Source organism: Marmota flaviventris, chromosome 13 (assembly GCF_047511675.1).
Source record: "Marmota flaviventris isolate mMarFla1 chromosome 13, mMarFla1.hap1, whole genome shotgun sequence".
Classification (NCBI taxonomy): domain Eukaryota; kingdom Metazoa; phylum Chordata; class Mammalia; order Rodentia; family Sciuridae; genus Marmota; species Marmota flaviventris.
The window spans coordinates 89479938-89494902 of record NC_092510.1 but is presented as its reverse complement, the minus strand read 5'-3'; the positions used below and the strand labels follow the sequence as shown (position 1 = coordinate 89494902).

At 40.0% G+C, this 14965-nt stretch overlaps 1 protein-coding gene across 1 annotated transcript in view; it reads left to right on the top strand.

The window, feature by feature from the left end:
• The window catches only part of Brinp1 (BMP/retinoic acid inducible neural specific 1), a 118849-nt gene that overhangs the window by 54944 nt on the left and 48940 nt on the right, over positions 1-14965 (top strand). The window contains exons 2-4 of the mRNA XM_027939392.2: positions 1179-1369; positions 8348-8517; positions 11413-11518. Coding sequence (XP_027795193.1) covers positions 1179-1369; positions 8348-8517; positions 11413-11518 — 467 coding nt within the window. The remainder of the gene's footprint in view (positions 1-1178; positions 1370-8347; positions 8518-11412; positions 11519-14965) is intronic.

Sequence of the window (14965 nt, the reverse complement as noted above, 5' to 3'; positions counted from 1 at the left end):
AGAAGGGGCATGATTTGCACAATATTGCGAGACATAATTTGCAAGGAGCAGAAGAAGACTTGGATTCCCAAGTTCGGTGCTTCTCCATCTTGATCTCTATAATTAGTGAAGGATAAACCAAAATTTCTCCACAAGAACACAGCTTCATTTCCTCCAAGAAGTAGGTGTTCAGGGAATTCATGTTACAATTTAGTATTCAAGTGAGCTCTGGGCTCAATGTTTGATTTTGGAACTATCTCACAAAAGATCTCAGGCTGCTTTGTGTCTTAGATTCTGCCCATCCCTATATGATCCACCTGTCCCCCTATCTCCTTCCCATCTTTTCGTCCCTCCGTTTACTAATTTATTCATCCACTATGAATTCTGCCATGACACAGGCAGAAATCCATCTAGATGGAATCCTAGAAGATTCCATCTCTGTAATGTCATTCACAGTCTAGTGAGAGAGACAGACAAGCAACTAGACAGCAGTGGGAAAGTAGTTCTTGTGAGATGAACTAGAAATGGATAATAGTCCCCTTTCACGGGGCTACTGTGATAATTAGATATGAAATGAGACCTGCCATCCTGGTGAACTGTAAAGTACCATGAAAATCATTATCACAATCATTATTATCAGATGATGCTGATGAGCCAGGCGCAGTGGCACAAGCCTGTAATCCCAGCGGTTCAGGAAGCTGAGGCAGGAGGATCATGAGTTCAATGCCAGCCTCAGCAATGGTGAGGGTTTAAGCAATTTAGTGAGACCCTGTCTCTAAGTAAGATATAAAATAGGGCTGGGGATATGGCTCAGTGATCAAGTGCCCCTGACTTCAATCCACAGTACCAAAAAAAAAAAATGCTGATGATAATGATTAATGTTGGTTTCTCTTTTTTCCCCCCTTCAGTTTTCCACCCATAAGGTAGTAAAAGTGACTCCTGACTTTGTTTCCTTGATGCTCTGTGAGCAACTTGAAGGCGTGACTGTCTATCTGGTTCAGTATCCCGATGCTGAGAGTAGTACTTGTTAAATATTTGCTGACTAAATAGGACTCAAAATTCTAGATCAAAGAGTCATTTGAGAAATGTTAAAATTATAGACAGTCTCACCTAAAGAGAGGCCTGGAAGGGTTGGTTGGGTGGGCTTTGGCTCGAGGGTAGAAATGGTAAATTGAGTGTTGCTCCTCTCTCCTGCGCAGGGAGTTTGCCCGTTGGAAGGTGAGGAACACAGCCATTGAGAGGAGAGATCTGGTTCGTCATCCAGTACCCCTCATGCCAGAGTTTCAAAGGAGCATCCGTCTGCTTGGCAGGAGACCCACCACTCAGCAGTTCATCGACACCATCATCAAAAAGTACGGCACTCACCTCCTCATCTCTGCCACGTTGGGAGGTAGGTCAGCATTGGGCCTTGATCCTGTCATGACTTTGGGTTTGGGTTGGACGTGAGAGTGGAGTGCCCTGGGGGGAAAGCCTTCTTAGCTCTGTGCTGCTGTGCATCCCTGAAAGGCATGTATGGCAGAAACACCAAACTGTCTTGTTTGTTGTGGTTATACATCAGCAGATAATTCCCTTCTATGGGAGTCTAGTCTGGGTTTACTAACTTTTGTAAAAATATTGTTTAACCTTGGAATTGTCTCAGTTTGTCAGGAATGCTTTTTTTACTGATAATTATCTTCAGTCCTCTGAAATGGGGTCTGATCCGGGGAAGAAATTAAATTTCAGATGTTGTTTAGGGAATTGCTTTTGTTTATGTAAGTCCACTTTAGGGACTCATAACTGGAAGTTATCATTTTAAAAATGGGCTATCATTTGTGTCTCGTATGGGCTTGGAATGGGTTAATAGGAAAGTAGGCTAATTGCTTTACCCAGTTCAGTCTTCCCCATCCCTGCCCATCAGGTCCAATCCATCTTTGAGGGAATGAGGAAACAGAGCTGTATAAAAGGAAGGAAATTGATGCAAAAAACATGGGAAATGGTACAGACGAGACCATTTAGATACTGACTGGCCTCGCCTGCACACATCAGTTGATATTATGAGTTACAATCCCTCAGGCATCTGTTTCTATCCATGGTGAATGGGTCCACTGAACTTTCACAAAAACCACCTTGATGGTACAACTCTGTGCTACCTGCTCACAGAGATGATATGATACATTTAGTCATAGCCCTCGCCAGGTAAAGAGATGGTTGTATTAACAGAGGAGGGGTGGACACGGTTGTAACGTGGATCTTCTCTTTAAAGGTGAGTGGAGCACTATGAACTCGAGCCATCAGTCCAAACTTCATGGCGGAAAGTGGTGGTTTAGTTGAACAGGAGCTTGTTAGGTAAAGGCAGGTGGACGCACTTTCTAGGCTGAGCATACAGCACCCGTTTTGAGGAAGGCAAGATCAGTCATTTGATAATGTGGGTAAAAATGTTGATTGGGCAAATTCATTCATTCTTGCTGCACAATAGACGCTGTATACCGTCTGTGTTTCTCTAAACTTCAATTTAGTCATAACATTTTCATTTTATAAGTAAGGAAACCCAGAAAGAGGTGTAGCAAAAAAAGTGGGAAAAGCTAAGTTTTTAACTTAGGGTTTTCCAGTCTCTAAGCTTACAGTATTTTTATCCACCTAATACCATTTATCTCTTTTACTAATTCGCTTACCCTCCAACCTACCCACCCACTTCAACAATGACCCAATCAGCAGATATTTGTTTTCTGTTTTCAGACATTAAATTAAGTAGGACTTTGTAAAATAATTCATAAATATTCTACTTTAACATAAAGTGACAATGAGTTAATTTCTATGCTGAGTGTGACATCAGTCTGTACCCTTTCCTTTGAATATCTTCCACCTCCCCTTTCACTTGGAAAAAAAAATCATCATTGCAACTAATTCAGTTCTTCCATTAAAAGCTGTGCTCTGGTCCTAGTGCCTGGAAATCCCATGTAGCAAAGACTTTTCTTTCTCAGTGAAATATATTTTTAATTTCTCCAAGGCGAGGTGGTAAATTATTCACAGAGCCTTGTTCCGCTACTGTTTTTACAACACAACATTTTAAAATATGCAAAGCTTCGGATTGAAATCTGGTGTCGGACAGCAGGCCCTAAACGTTCCCTCGGCCCTTGCCATGGAAGAGTGGAGGGAAGGAAAAGGGTTTACTGTTGAATGAATACTGTGTGCCAAAAATCCTGTGAGGTCCTTCTCATATCATCATTTAATTCATTTATGCATGGAAAATTACTTCTTAAGGACCTCCTTATGCAAAGGGACAGAAGGGGTGTGGGAAGTTGTAGTGAGTGAAGGGGCCAGGATTTTAATCTCCTGGGTTCCAGTTCTGGCTCTTGCTTTCACCAGCTTGGTGTTGCCTCTACCAATAACTCAGTTCTCTGAGGCTCCTTTTTTATAAGTTGTCATAAAAATATTACTTGATGTAAATTTCAAGGATTAAATATAATGATGCATTAAATGTGGTTAGCATTCTTACTATGATTGTCTTATCTGGACTTAGGAACTTGCAGATCCAGGATTAAAGCCCAGTCTTGGCACTCACTAAGTGAGTGGGAAGCATTCAGAAATTCATTTTCTTGTCTGAATATCAGTTTCCCCATCTACATAGGAAGAAGTGCAGAAATGTTATTTAATTATAGTTTTTTTTTTTCCCCAAGAACACCATAATCATTTAGCATAAATGCCGTGATGAACTCTTTGAGGTGTCAAGTCAGTTCCTAAGGGCATCATCAAACAACGGAAGATGACTCTTAGACTGTCACATACATGACAAGTCAATGTGTGTGTTTGGCTTTTTAGAGAAATGAAGGAAAGAGGAAATGGGGTGGGAATCAGGAAGCGGAGCTGGTGGTGGGGTCCAACAGCTTGGACATTTTCTTGAGATCTCCAAATTTTTGGTGCCCACTGTTAAATTCATAAAAATACTGGGTACGAATGACTTGGTGGAAGGTGGTAAAGAGACAAATTCCACACCTGGAACAACAAACAGGGATAGTAATTTTCCTTTGTTCCTCTGAATATGGAACTTGGGGTCAAAGGAAACATATTGAAGATGTTTGTGTGTGTGTGTGTGTGTGTGTGTGTGTGACATATGTGACTAAGCTTACCAGCATGCATGGAAGTACACACCTATGTGCCTAGAAAGATATTCTGAAATGCCTGTCTATGCTTGGGTGTAAGCTCATTTATATGTGCATGCACACATTGCACACATATACATGGGGATGAAATGTGTGTGTGTTTTTACGTGTACATGAATCGTGTGTATTGCATGAATGTCATTTTTTATAGGAAGCCTCATGATTCTTATCCATTTGCGAATGTTAGTGTGTGTGCGTTCATTATTTCCCACACTGTGTTTTGGGACATCTTCCCTTGGCTAATCAGAAGGCTGAGAATAAAATCACAGGGGCTAAAGAAGGAACGGAAGAGGGATATCCTAGAAGACTGAAATCCAGACAGCCTTGTTCCCCATCTGAGAACAACACCTTCTATTGACACAGAGGTAAACGGATCAAATCCCACTTCTTCTCCCATCTTGTGTATCTGATCCTACTTTGCTCTCTTCTGTAAGAAGGTGCTACAGAGTGAGGCAAAGCTCCCTGGAGGACAGGAAGGCTGAGCAAAGGACTTTGTGGGGTGAAGAGGCAATTTACAGGAATGCCCAAGTGGCAGAGTAACTCCAAACAGAACATTCTCTTAATAAACAAGAAATTAAGTCTTAATAATGCAGCAAGAAGTCCATTAACCCCTCTTGATCTAAGGATTGCTTCTGCCAGTTCTCAGTCCAGAGGGAACTGGGCTTGTTTCACCTTCTGCTTTGTGGGGCCCTAAGAGAGCCTGAACTGGCAATTGGAATATTTATTTCCTCTGCCTTGTGACTCTGATTCCCAACATATTACTTAACCATTTACTTCTCCAGGCATCTATCTATGCATGTATCTATTCAATCATCTATCCATCCATCTGTCCATCCATCCATCCATCAGTTTATCCATCAAATGATAATTGAATATCTGCTTTTTATCAGAACCTAGGAGAAGATTGAGAAACATTAAAAAGATGAAATGGATACTACACGTTACCCCACTTCACCACCCATCATTCCTGGAACTCAAAGTATAATTGGATGTAAAGTCATTTTTTAAGTCAAATCTATTAGGCTCCTTTGGTGTTCAAAGAACAGAACATTATGCCCTCATGTATAACAGAAGTCCACGTGAACTGGAGTGTCTTCCTTTGAATTCAAGTCAAGTCTAGGCATGTGGAGCCTAGAGATGAACTTGGATGATCATGGGTCTTCCTGTTGGGAGGTGTCAGTCTAGTTGTTGAGGCAGATTTGTTAGTCAATTAACATGGTACAAGTAGGTCCACTTCTGTGTCCATTTATTCATCTGTTGGCTTCCAATCATTTCTTAAGCACATAATGCATGCCCATATTGTGCTAGGTAATGCCACGGGGATGGGAAAAGACTCTAGCCTGCTCCCTGACCTCAAAGTGTTTCTGCTTTAGTAGGGGAGACCAGAAATCTCCAGGAGGTATGATAGGTAACATATTGGAGAAATACAGGGAATCATGAGGACATGCCTTATAAGAGTTACTCAGTTCAAGAAAAGAGTAGAAGATAGTTAGAGGGATCCCCAGAAGTAGTGCTGTGTTAGGTAACATAGGGATGTGTAGAAATTAGCCAGGAGAAGAACAGAAAGGCAGAGTCCCAACAATGACAGAAAATGGGGCACATTTGTACGGGAGAGAGCATACCCAGAAAGCAGTGAGGATACAGCTAGAGAGACCAGCTCATCAGAGCCTGGTGACCCACGTGATTTACAGAGATGTGGGCCACCCTTCTCTGGTCTTCATTCTACTATCTGCCTCCCCCTTCCCTGGCTCTTCACCTGCTGTATTGAAATGATCGCCTTCTGCCTCTGTCTCCTTCCTCCACCACCGGCCAATAGCAGCAGAATGCAGTCCTCAAGTGAGAGCTGCATATGCCACTGTAATTTTTTTTTTTTGCATTTTTAGAAAGAAAAAGGAAAAAAAGAAGAAATCAATTTAATAATATATTTAACATAACATATCCAAAATATTACCATTTCAACGTGCAATCGCGAGAACAAATTGCTAAGGGAAGATTTTACTTTTTTTCGTACTCAATGTTGGTTTGCAGTTACACTCGCAGCACATGCCAGTGTCTTATTCATTTGTCACCCCAAGGCCTGCCAAAATGCTCAGTGCAGGCACACGAAGCCTAACCAAAGGCCATGCTGAACAATGACGAAAAGAAGGTGACTCCTTCCCTCTGGATTCAGGGTGTGGCTGGGGATGCTAGTCCTCTTTGAACAGGTAGAGAGGAGTGGAAATGAACGTGCCAGGGAAGGAGGGGTGAGCAAGAGCAAGTGACAGTGGAATGGGCCAGAAATCGGGATACGATTTCAGAAGTCAGACAGGATAGAATTCCCTCTGCAAGCTGATGGCTTTTTTTTCTCTTCAGCTTGAAAAGTAATCAGCATTCTACAGACACTGCAGTTGTCATAGACACCAGGTTTTGTTTCTGACAAAGTACTGACAGGTTTTGTTCTCTAAATATTTTATTTTTATGAATGAATTACATGTATGTATAAATATCATACAACTGTCAGCTTGCGGTTATCAAATCACAGTAGCTAACACTGCCACAGTGCTTACTATTTGCCAGGAAGGGTTAGAGTACTTTACCTAACTAACTAACCTAATCCTGGAGTCAACACTATGAGGTAAGTATGGTCAGTATTACAACTTTACACATGAAGAAATGGAAGCAGAGATGTTAGCTCAACTAGTTCAGGTCAAGGATGACTAGCTCTGTGATTGTAAATACTACTAATAATCAATTTTCTTTCTTTGTCTCTCCTTCCTTCCATCTGTCCTTCCTTCCTTCCTTCCTTCCTTCCTTCATTTTTTCTTCTCTCCTTTCTTTTCTTCACACCTTTACTTTCTTCCTTCCTTTTTTTGTGTGCTGGAGATTGCACCCAGGGCCTTGTGCATGCTAATCCCATGTTCTACCACTGAGCTACACTCCCAGTCCCATACCAATTGATTTTCAAATACTACAATGAATTGGACGTTTTTCTAAACACTTATTAACTAATTTATTCTTTTTAGTAATCCTGTGGGAGTGGGTGCTCTTTTCACCCAATATTGCTAGTGAATAAACTGAGAAACAGAGAAGAGAAAAAATGTGCCCACGCTGGCAATGTTATCAGAAAGTGGAAGTAGTGGTATGCAGAAGTCCATTTGGTGGAAATCTGTAGAGCTTCCTTCCTAATGTGTTACCAAGAGATCTCATTATCCAAAAGGAAAGTCACCATAGCTTAGCAGTGTTACTAATGCATGCATGCATTTCCAAGGAAAACTTTATGGAGAAAAATCTATAAATTTGTGTATTCATGTTATATCTGTCTTCCATCCAGTCATTCTTCTGTCCATTCAAATATCTATCTGTCCATCCACGTTCTCTTAGATCTAAGTATCTCTTTTCCTTCCTTTCTGTATCAAACTTTCTGATCATCCCTCACCCCAACCCCCAATGTGACCCTTTTCTCTTTTGTACTCTCAGAAGTACAGTGCCTGGCATATGGTAGGTACTTAAAATATTGAGTGAATGAAAGAAAAAGATGAACTAACTATTGATGTCTACTTTCCACTACTATGTGGAAAGCACTGTGCTGTGTGTCAGGATAAAGCCACTGCTGATACCTTCACAGAGTTGGAAGTTCAGTTTTCCCTCTCTCTATGGGGACACAGTTGACCCTATTTCTAGTTCTAGCTCTGTGTCTATCTCTAGCTACCTCTGAATTTCTATGTCTTATCTACTTATATGTGTGTCTATCTCTCCATCCATACACTTGTTTATCTAGAATGCTATGGGGCAGGAGAATTTAAGAAGAGAGAGAGAGAGAGAGGAAGGGTTGAAGGAAGGGAGGAGGGAAGACGAGGAAAGGAGGAACGGAAAGACAGTGAAGAAACAAAGACGGGGAGGAAAGGGAAAGGAATGTCTATGCCAAATCCACCATTTTACAAAAGAAACTGAGCTTTCTTGGAAGAGGGGGAGTGGTGATGTTGTGAGATGAGGCTGGTGAGAAGTACAGAGTGGATTCAGTGGGGATTGGATTCAGTGGCTGAGGGTGTTTCAGTGACCCTTGTCCTGATGGAGCTTGCTGCATGCTGTCACCTTGGGACTGCTGATTTTTCATCATTCCCCTGATTTTTAGAGAAAGAAGACATAATGAGGTAGAAACGCCCAGCACTTGTCAGCACCCAGGTCCTCTTTCCTCTCCTCCCACGCTGGGTCTCCATTGGCTCCCTTGTCTTGTTTCCCTTCCCATGCAGGAGAGGAGGCTTTGACCATGTACATGGACAAAAGTCGCCTCGACAGGAAGTCAGGGAATGCCACTCAAAGCGTCGAAGCTCTGCACCAGCTGGCGTCGTCCTACTTTGTTGACCGTGATGGCACCATGAGGAGGCTCCATGAGATCCAGATATCAACTGGAGCAATCAAGGTATGGCTGGACAGTGGACTTGGGTGGCAGGCCCTCAAGGCAGCAGCACTTAGAGGAAGACATTCTGAGAGCAGCTGGACAGATCCAGTTCCTGACTTCATGCCCATGTACCCATGGTGCCCATGTACCCATGGCACCCATGCCAACTTCTCTGATTGAGGTGGTCACATGCTCTGTAGCTTCATGGGCACTGTGGTTAGGGTAACATGTGCACTGATGTAGGGGAGCACTCTGGCTATGGCCATGACATCATCAATAGTCCTCTGATTCAAAGAATTGGATGATCTCCACATCCCATTTCTAGATGAAGAAACTAAGCTATGATGGGGTAAATGATTTTCTCAAGATCACATAGATAGTAAAAGTCAGATTTGTGATATCTAGATCAACAATCTTTTAAAACGTTTGTGTCCTTTACAGATGGTAAAACTGGGGTCCATAGTTTGAGGCCTTTTGATCAGGGTTATACAGACAGAGAATACCTTAACGTGATTAAAACTCTCTAGACCAGAGGTCAGCAAACATATTCTGTAAAATGACAGATGATTAATATTTAGGCTTTGTGGGCCCCATGATCTCTGCTGCCCTTTCTCAACTCTGCTGTTATATCATAAAAGCAGCTGTAGACTGTATGTTCATAAAAGGGCTTAGCTGTGTTCCAATAAAACTTTATTCACAAAAGCAGGCACAGGACACACTGTGGTTTGTGGGACCACCTTCTTACACAAGGCATTGTTCAATATAGAACCTTCTAAGATGATAGACATGCCTAAATTTGTATTGACTTGAGATAGTAACCATTAGTCACACAGGTTTATTGAATTCTTGACATGTGGCTACTGATGAAGTAAATTTGTAAGTTTATTTACTGTTATTAATTCAAAGTTATATAGGCATACTGGATAGAATAGCCCTGAACTTTCAAATCAGTGCCTTAGAGCATGGGGACTTTAAAAAAAAATATTTAAAATAAGATACATTCAGACACTATTCTATAAAGAGAGGTGGGAGGACGTTTGTGATATAAAGAATTAGTTCTGGGGTTTCAATGCAGATTTTTCCATCTCAAAATTTCTTAAATTGTATTATGCCTGCATTTTGCTTCTCTGTCTTCACTCTGACTTCTGAATAAAATGCAGTCCTAACCTTATATTAAGACTTCTCAAGATATCTCTTGGGGACAAAAGGTGCAGAGGAGAGGGAAGGTCAAGGGGAAATGACAGATGAGTCAGAATTTGACCACAGGAAGGGAAATGTGGGCGGGAGAGAGTTATGGAGGAGGGAAGTAGTAAGGAGAGAAATAAATCAGATCCACAAACAAAGGGCTAGCTTATCTGAGGAGAATCACTTATATTGGGGGGATTATGTTGTTAGGAAACTCGGCACTGAGAGAGGGATCTTTATGAAGCCATCAGAGTCAGGGAGCTGCAAAGACCTGGTTTTCATTATCACCAAATAGTTCTCTGCCCCCTGGATGGGATGCGGAATTGAGATATTGAAGCTCTGTCAGAAGATAATCCTCTTTTGTGCATCCAGGAAGTGCAGTCTGCCTCCTTAGGAGGAATTTCTCAGACAAATTGCACAGAGTTCTCTCAAGAAACCATTCTGACACGAACACTGCCTTCCGCACTCAATTTGGACTTGGATTTTTCTAGCCATTTCTTGCTACTCTCCTAAGACCCAGTGGACTAGAATTGTCTCATTACCAGATTCCTTCAAGGCCAGCCCCTGAGCCAGGTCAGGGGAGTTTTGCCTAGTTCTTTTCCTTCCCACCATGGATATCTTTAATTAAAAAATTGGTTGTTTTAACTATCACTTGATAATACCATGTTATTATTCTGTTCAAAAATGAATCAGTCATTTGTAAAACAAAATAAAATCTGATTATCTTCCATTTATTTTTTTGCATCTTAAAATGCTAAACATGTCAAAAATATGATCTCATTACCTGTTTAGGTGATAAAAGCAGGGGTAACATCTGATAGCAGGGGAATGAGGCTTAGAAGGGGAAAGTTACTGATCAATGTTTCACAACTGGAAAAGGGCAAAGGAGGTACCTGTGACTGTTCCCCAAGTTGCCACTCTACAATGGAGGCTGTCTTTATGGTTGAGTGCATCAAAACATATAATGGAAAGTAATGAGATGAAGAGGCCTCTTTTCAGACTAAACAGTTCTTATTTTAAGGTTAGTTTTTGAATAACTGTTCTTCAGTTGCCCATCACCTCACATCGTTGAAGACAGTGTCTTGGAGATGCACAACCTTAGGATCGGGATGCTTTTCTCTTGCAGTGGCATTGATTGTTCGTTGCTCAAGTTTGTTTTGCAAAGTATGGATAATTTATTGTTCTTACCTGGTAATAATGTTTTATAGATTCCTTACAACGTATAGAGATATATTGTAATTAAATGCTCATTTTGAGCATTTGACACTCCTGGCACTTACCACTCATCACGTCTGTCTTACAGCTTCCCTAGAAAGCATTTGCTAAGTTTGAGTTTGCAGAAGCTTAGAGAAGTTAAATGACTTCCTTATGTCACACAGCAAATAAATGACCCAACTGGGATTTAACACTGATTTTACTGATTCCAAAGCCTGTGATTCTGTAATGTATATATAATGCTTCAACTTATTAGATAGACTACAGCATACTCACAGCGACCTTAGTTAGGGAGTGAGGGCCAGGGATAGAAACCAGGCCCTATGGCTCCAGGCTGTGTGCTTCAGCATCCTGCAACCCTGTCTGCTCTTTGACAGGAGAGATGTTGAGGAGACAGCTGTGACCTGAGGTCACAAGACCTATCTGTAGGCTGTGCTCCGCTGGGGAATGACTCTTCTGGGTCTGCCCTAGCGAAAGACGTCTGTCTCACACTTGTCTATTTGACATCCACTCTAGGTCACAGAGACACGCACTGGGCCTCTGGGCTGTAACAGCTATGACAATCTGGACTCTGTGAGTTCCGTCCTTCTGCAAAGCACGGAGAGCAAACTGCACCTTCAAGGTAGGAAGCTAATGGGGAAGGTGGGGCCAGAGGCAGGGAGGGGACACAGCAGGGGTGTATTGTAGGGGAGGAGAGAGTCCAGTCCAGTCCAAGGGAGAATGAAGAAGAGAGGAACAGAACCAATGGAACAGGAAACCAATGGAAGCTACAGATATGGAAATCGGTTATGATATGATACAATCTTTTAGAATTTTAACATATACAGGGCTTTAAATTTATGGATATTAATTAGTTTTCAGATAGAACACATGGGGATATGAGCTTTATCTGGTTATTTTGATGAAAATGTCTAAACAGTATTATTTATAGATGCCCCAGATCTAATATATATTAAAATTGCATATCATATCATCTGAATTTCCTACATTATTGTTCTTGATTTTCAGTGTGTTTTGGCAGGTGTTATTTGAATCTCAAGACGTATAAGACATTTTATAGAATTTCTGATTCTCCATAATTTTTCATTCCCCTTATTTGTTAATAATTTGTATTCTTAAATAAACACACACACACACAGAGACTTTTAGCAGCTTAGAGAGTAAAAATATTCCCAGACTTGATAGTAAAGAATGCAAACATTGCAGGGATTGGTTTGTTGATGTTTGTAAATGTTTGTACTTATTCAATTGTGTGTTGTATATCAGGCTCATGTCAGATGCTCCATGTGTGTTTATTATCTAAAGAAAATATACCCTTTACAATAGTAAGTTAACTTTTTAATCCACATTTTAAAGAGGAGAGATGATTGCAAGGGAATAAAAATGAGTAGGATCAAAGTACAGATGGTGCTGTTTTAAGAAGCATATTTTATTATATTTAAAAGAAACAATGTATACATCTCAATTTTCTACATGAGAAGACTAAACAAATTGTGTTGCATCCATAAACATAATTTTAGGCAGGTACTGAAATGTTATTTATTAAGATTTCTTTTCCTGAATATGTGAAAGTGATTTGATATTAATTAACAAATGGAAGATTTATGATTGAATGTATGGTATCATCTGAACAGTATAAAAAAAAAAAAAGAAAATTGATACTGTAAGAAAGTATCCCAAAGTGTTAGAAGAGGTTACTGATGGTTGGTAAGGATATAGACAATTTATTTTAGGCTTCTAGTTTCTTTTCTAATTTTCCTACAATGACCATGTATTAACTTTATAGTCAGAAAAAAAATGACATGCTTTAACTTGAAGCAGACTAAAAATGTGACCTTCCATAAAGGTATATGATAAAGGTGATTCTGAATGTCAGTGGGAGGAAGCTGGGTTGAGATTGACAGGTAGTGCTAAGCAGAGCCTAATATGACTTTTATATTCTGGTTCCTTGGCAACTCTTTGATTCATGCTCCTGTTATAGAAGATGGCTGGAAAAAGTTTCAGGGAGGGCTGGGGAGTGTCACCTGGGAGCCCCCAGTGAAACCCTCTCAGGGAAACTCAGCCATTGATAACTGTATAGTGTTAAAACATAACACAGTAGAACTTAACATATAGGAGTTGGGGGAACCTAACCCCATTAATAAAGAAAAGAGTAAACAGCATGGTGAGAATGGTTTGCAATACCTGTTAAGAAAGTGGATGAGAAAGACAGATCTGCCCCGGATGTGGCAGGTTTTCAACATGGTGGTTTGCATGATATCCACAACAACTTTGTGAAGTGAGATCCAGGATTTGATTCCAGGTTTTTTTTTTTGGACTCCAATGTGTGTTTCCAGCATATTAATAATGGAGACATCTAAAAGTTACAACTGGAATAAAGTTAATAGGAAATTAGCAAGATGTTACTACCAAGGAACTTCCTGACATCTTAGGGACAGTTAGAAAAGGCTGATCTACCTTGATGGCAATGAAGTTTAATGTTCAGGGAGTTCTCACAATTTCTCATTCTAAGTTTGTATTGAGTTTTGTATTTAATCTTGACTTTTTTTCTTCCAAAAGCAACTATTGTATAAGAGTCTGTCCTTCAAAATGTGGATCTGCTCTTGGTTTCATTACTGCAAGTATTCTAGCCACTGTAAAGAAGGTGACAGCCTTTTCCTACTCTGTACTGGTCAGAGCAAACCTGGAGAACTGGATCTGGGTTCAAGCATCCAGCTTTAAGGGGGATGTTGAGAAACTGCAGTGTGTCTGGAGGAGGTATCTTATGACAAGGACTGGTCTACTGATACTTGTCTTGCAGAAAAGACAGTTGGCTTCATTATTATGAATAAAATGTGCAAGACAACCTGGTGAGGGAACCAGAAGGATCCCAGCTTTCAACTCAGTATAAAATAGATCTACCTTTCTTCTTTTTTTCTCATGCTGGAGATTGAACCCAGAAGCTTGTAAGGACTGGGTAATTGCTACATCCTAGCCCTAAAATAACTAAAATAGACCATCTAATCCAGTTTCATGTCCAAAACCTGAGATGACCTGCTGTGTGACACAGTGACTCCCTCCTATCTGGGAGTTACAAGTAGCTGATATTTGGTGAGAATCTTACAGAGTTTATTTAGGCAATGTTTAATTTGGGTTGTTGAATTAATGCAGATTCTAGGATTTTATGATAATGATGATTCATCAAATCTTTACTGAGACTATGGGCCAAATCCAATACTAGAACCTAGACATATGGTCACAGATCAGTTTAATTCAACAAATTATATATATATATATATATATATATATATATATATATATACACACACACACACATATATACATATATAACTAAATAAAATAAATTGTATGTTATAAATTTATAAATAATTATATATATGTGTGTGTGTGTATATATATATATATATATATATATATATATATATATATATATTTTTTTTTTTTTTAAGAATCCATCTTAGCTAATGAAGTAGGCAAAATGATAGTTGTGAACCAGATAGACATTATTTCTGCCTCAAAGAAATATAAACTGTATCAGAAAAGACAGACTTCAAACAATCGATAAATGTAATGAATTTTAATAGAAAAGAAAATCAGTGTTATTGGTGGTACCAAATTTTATGAGGATATATAGATATAGATATAGATATTATTAAGGAGTCAAAAAAGTTTCCTATGTAAAAATACATAGAATGAGATTTGAGTGTTGAATGGGGGTTAGGGCATGGATACAGAGGCAGATAGAAGCATATTTATCAAGGGTCATTTGAGAAAACTGAGGATCTTATGAGATTATAACAAAGGAATCAGTGGTGAGAAAGTCAAGGTTAACTTTTAAATTCACGGAGGCCTCTGCAGCACATTAATGAGCTGAATGTTAATTTGGGATCTGTGGACATTAAGAAAGAGGAAGTAGCATGAATAGAATAGTATTTTGGAAGATTACTCTTGCTTCTGTGTGGGCAATCATTTAGAGAGGGGTGTTAGAGATTAGTGACAGCCTAGGAGGTTACTGAGTTCTCAAGATGCAATGACACAAGTTTCCACCATGAAGTTAGCAGTTGGGGTA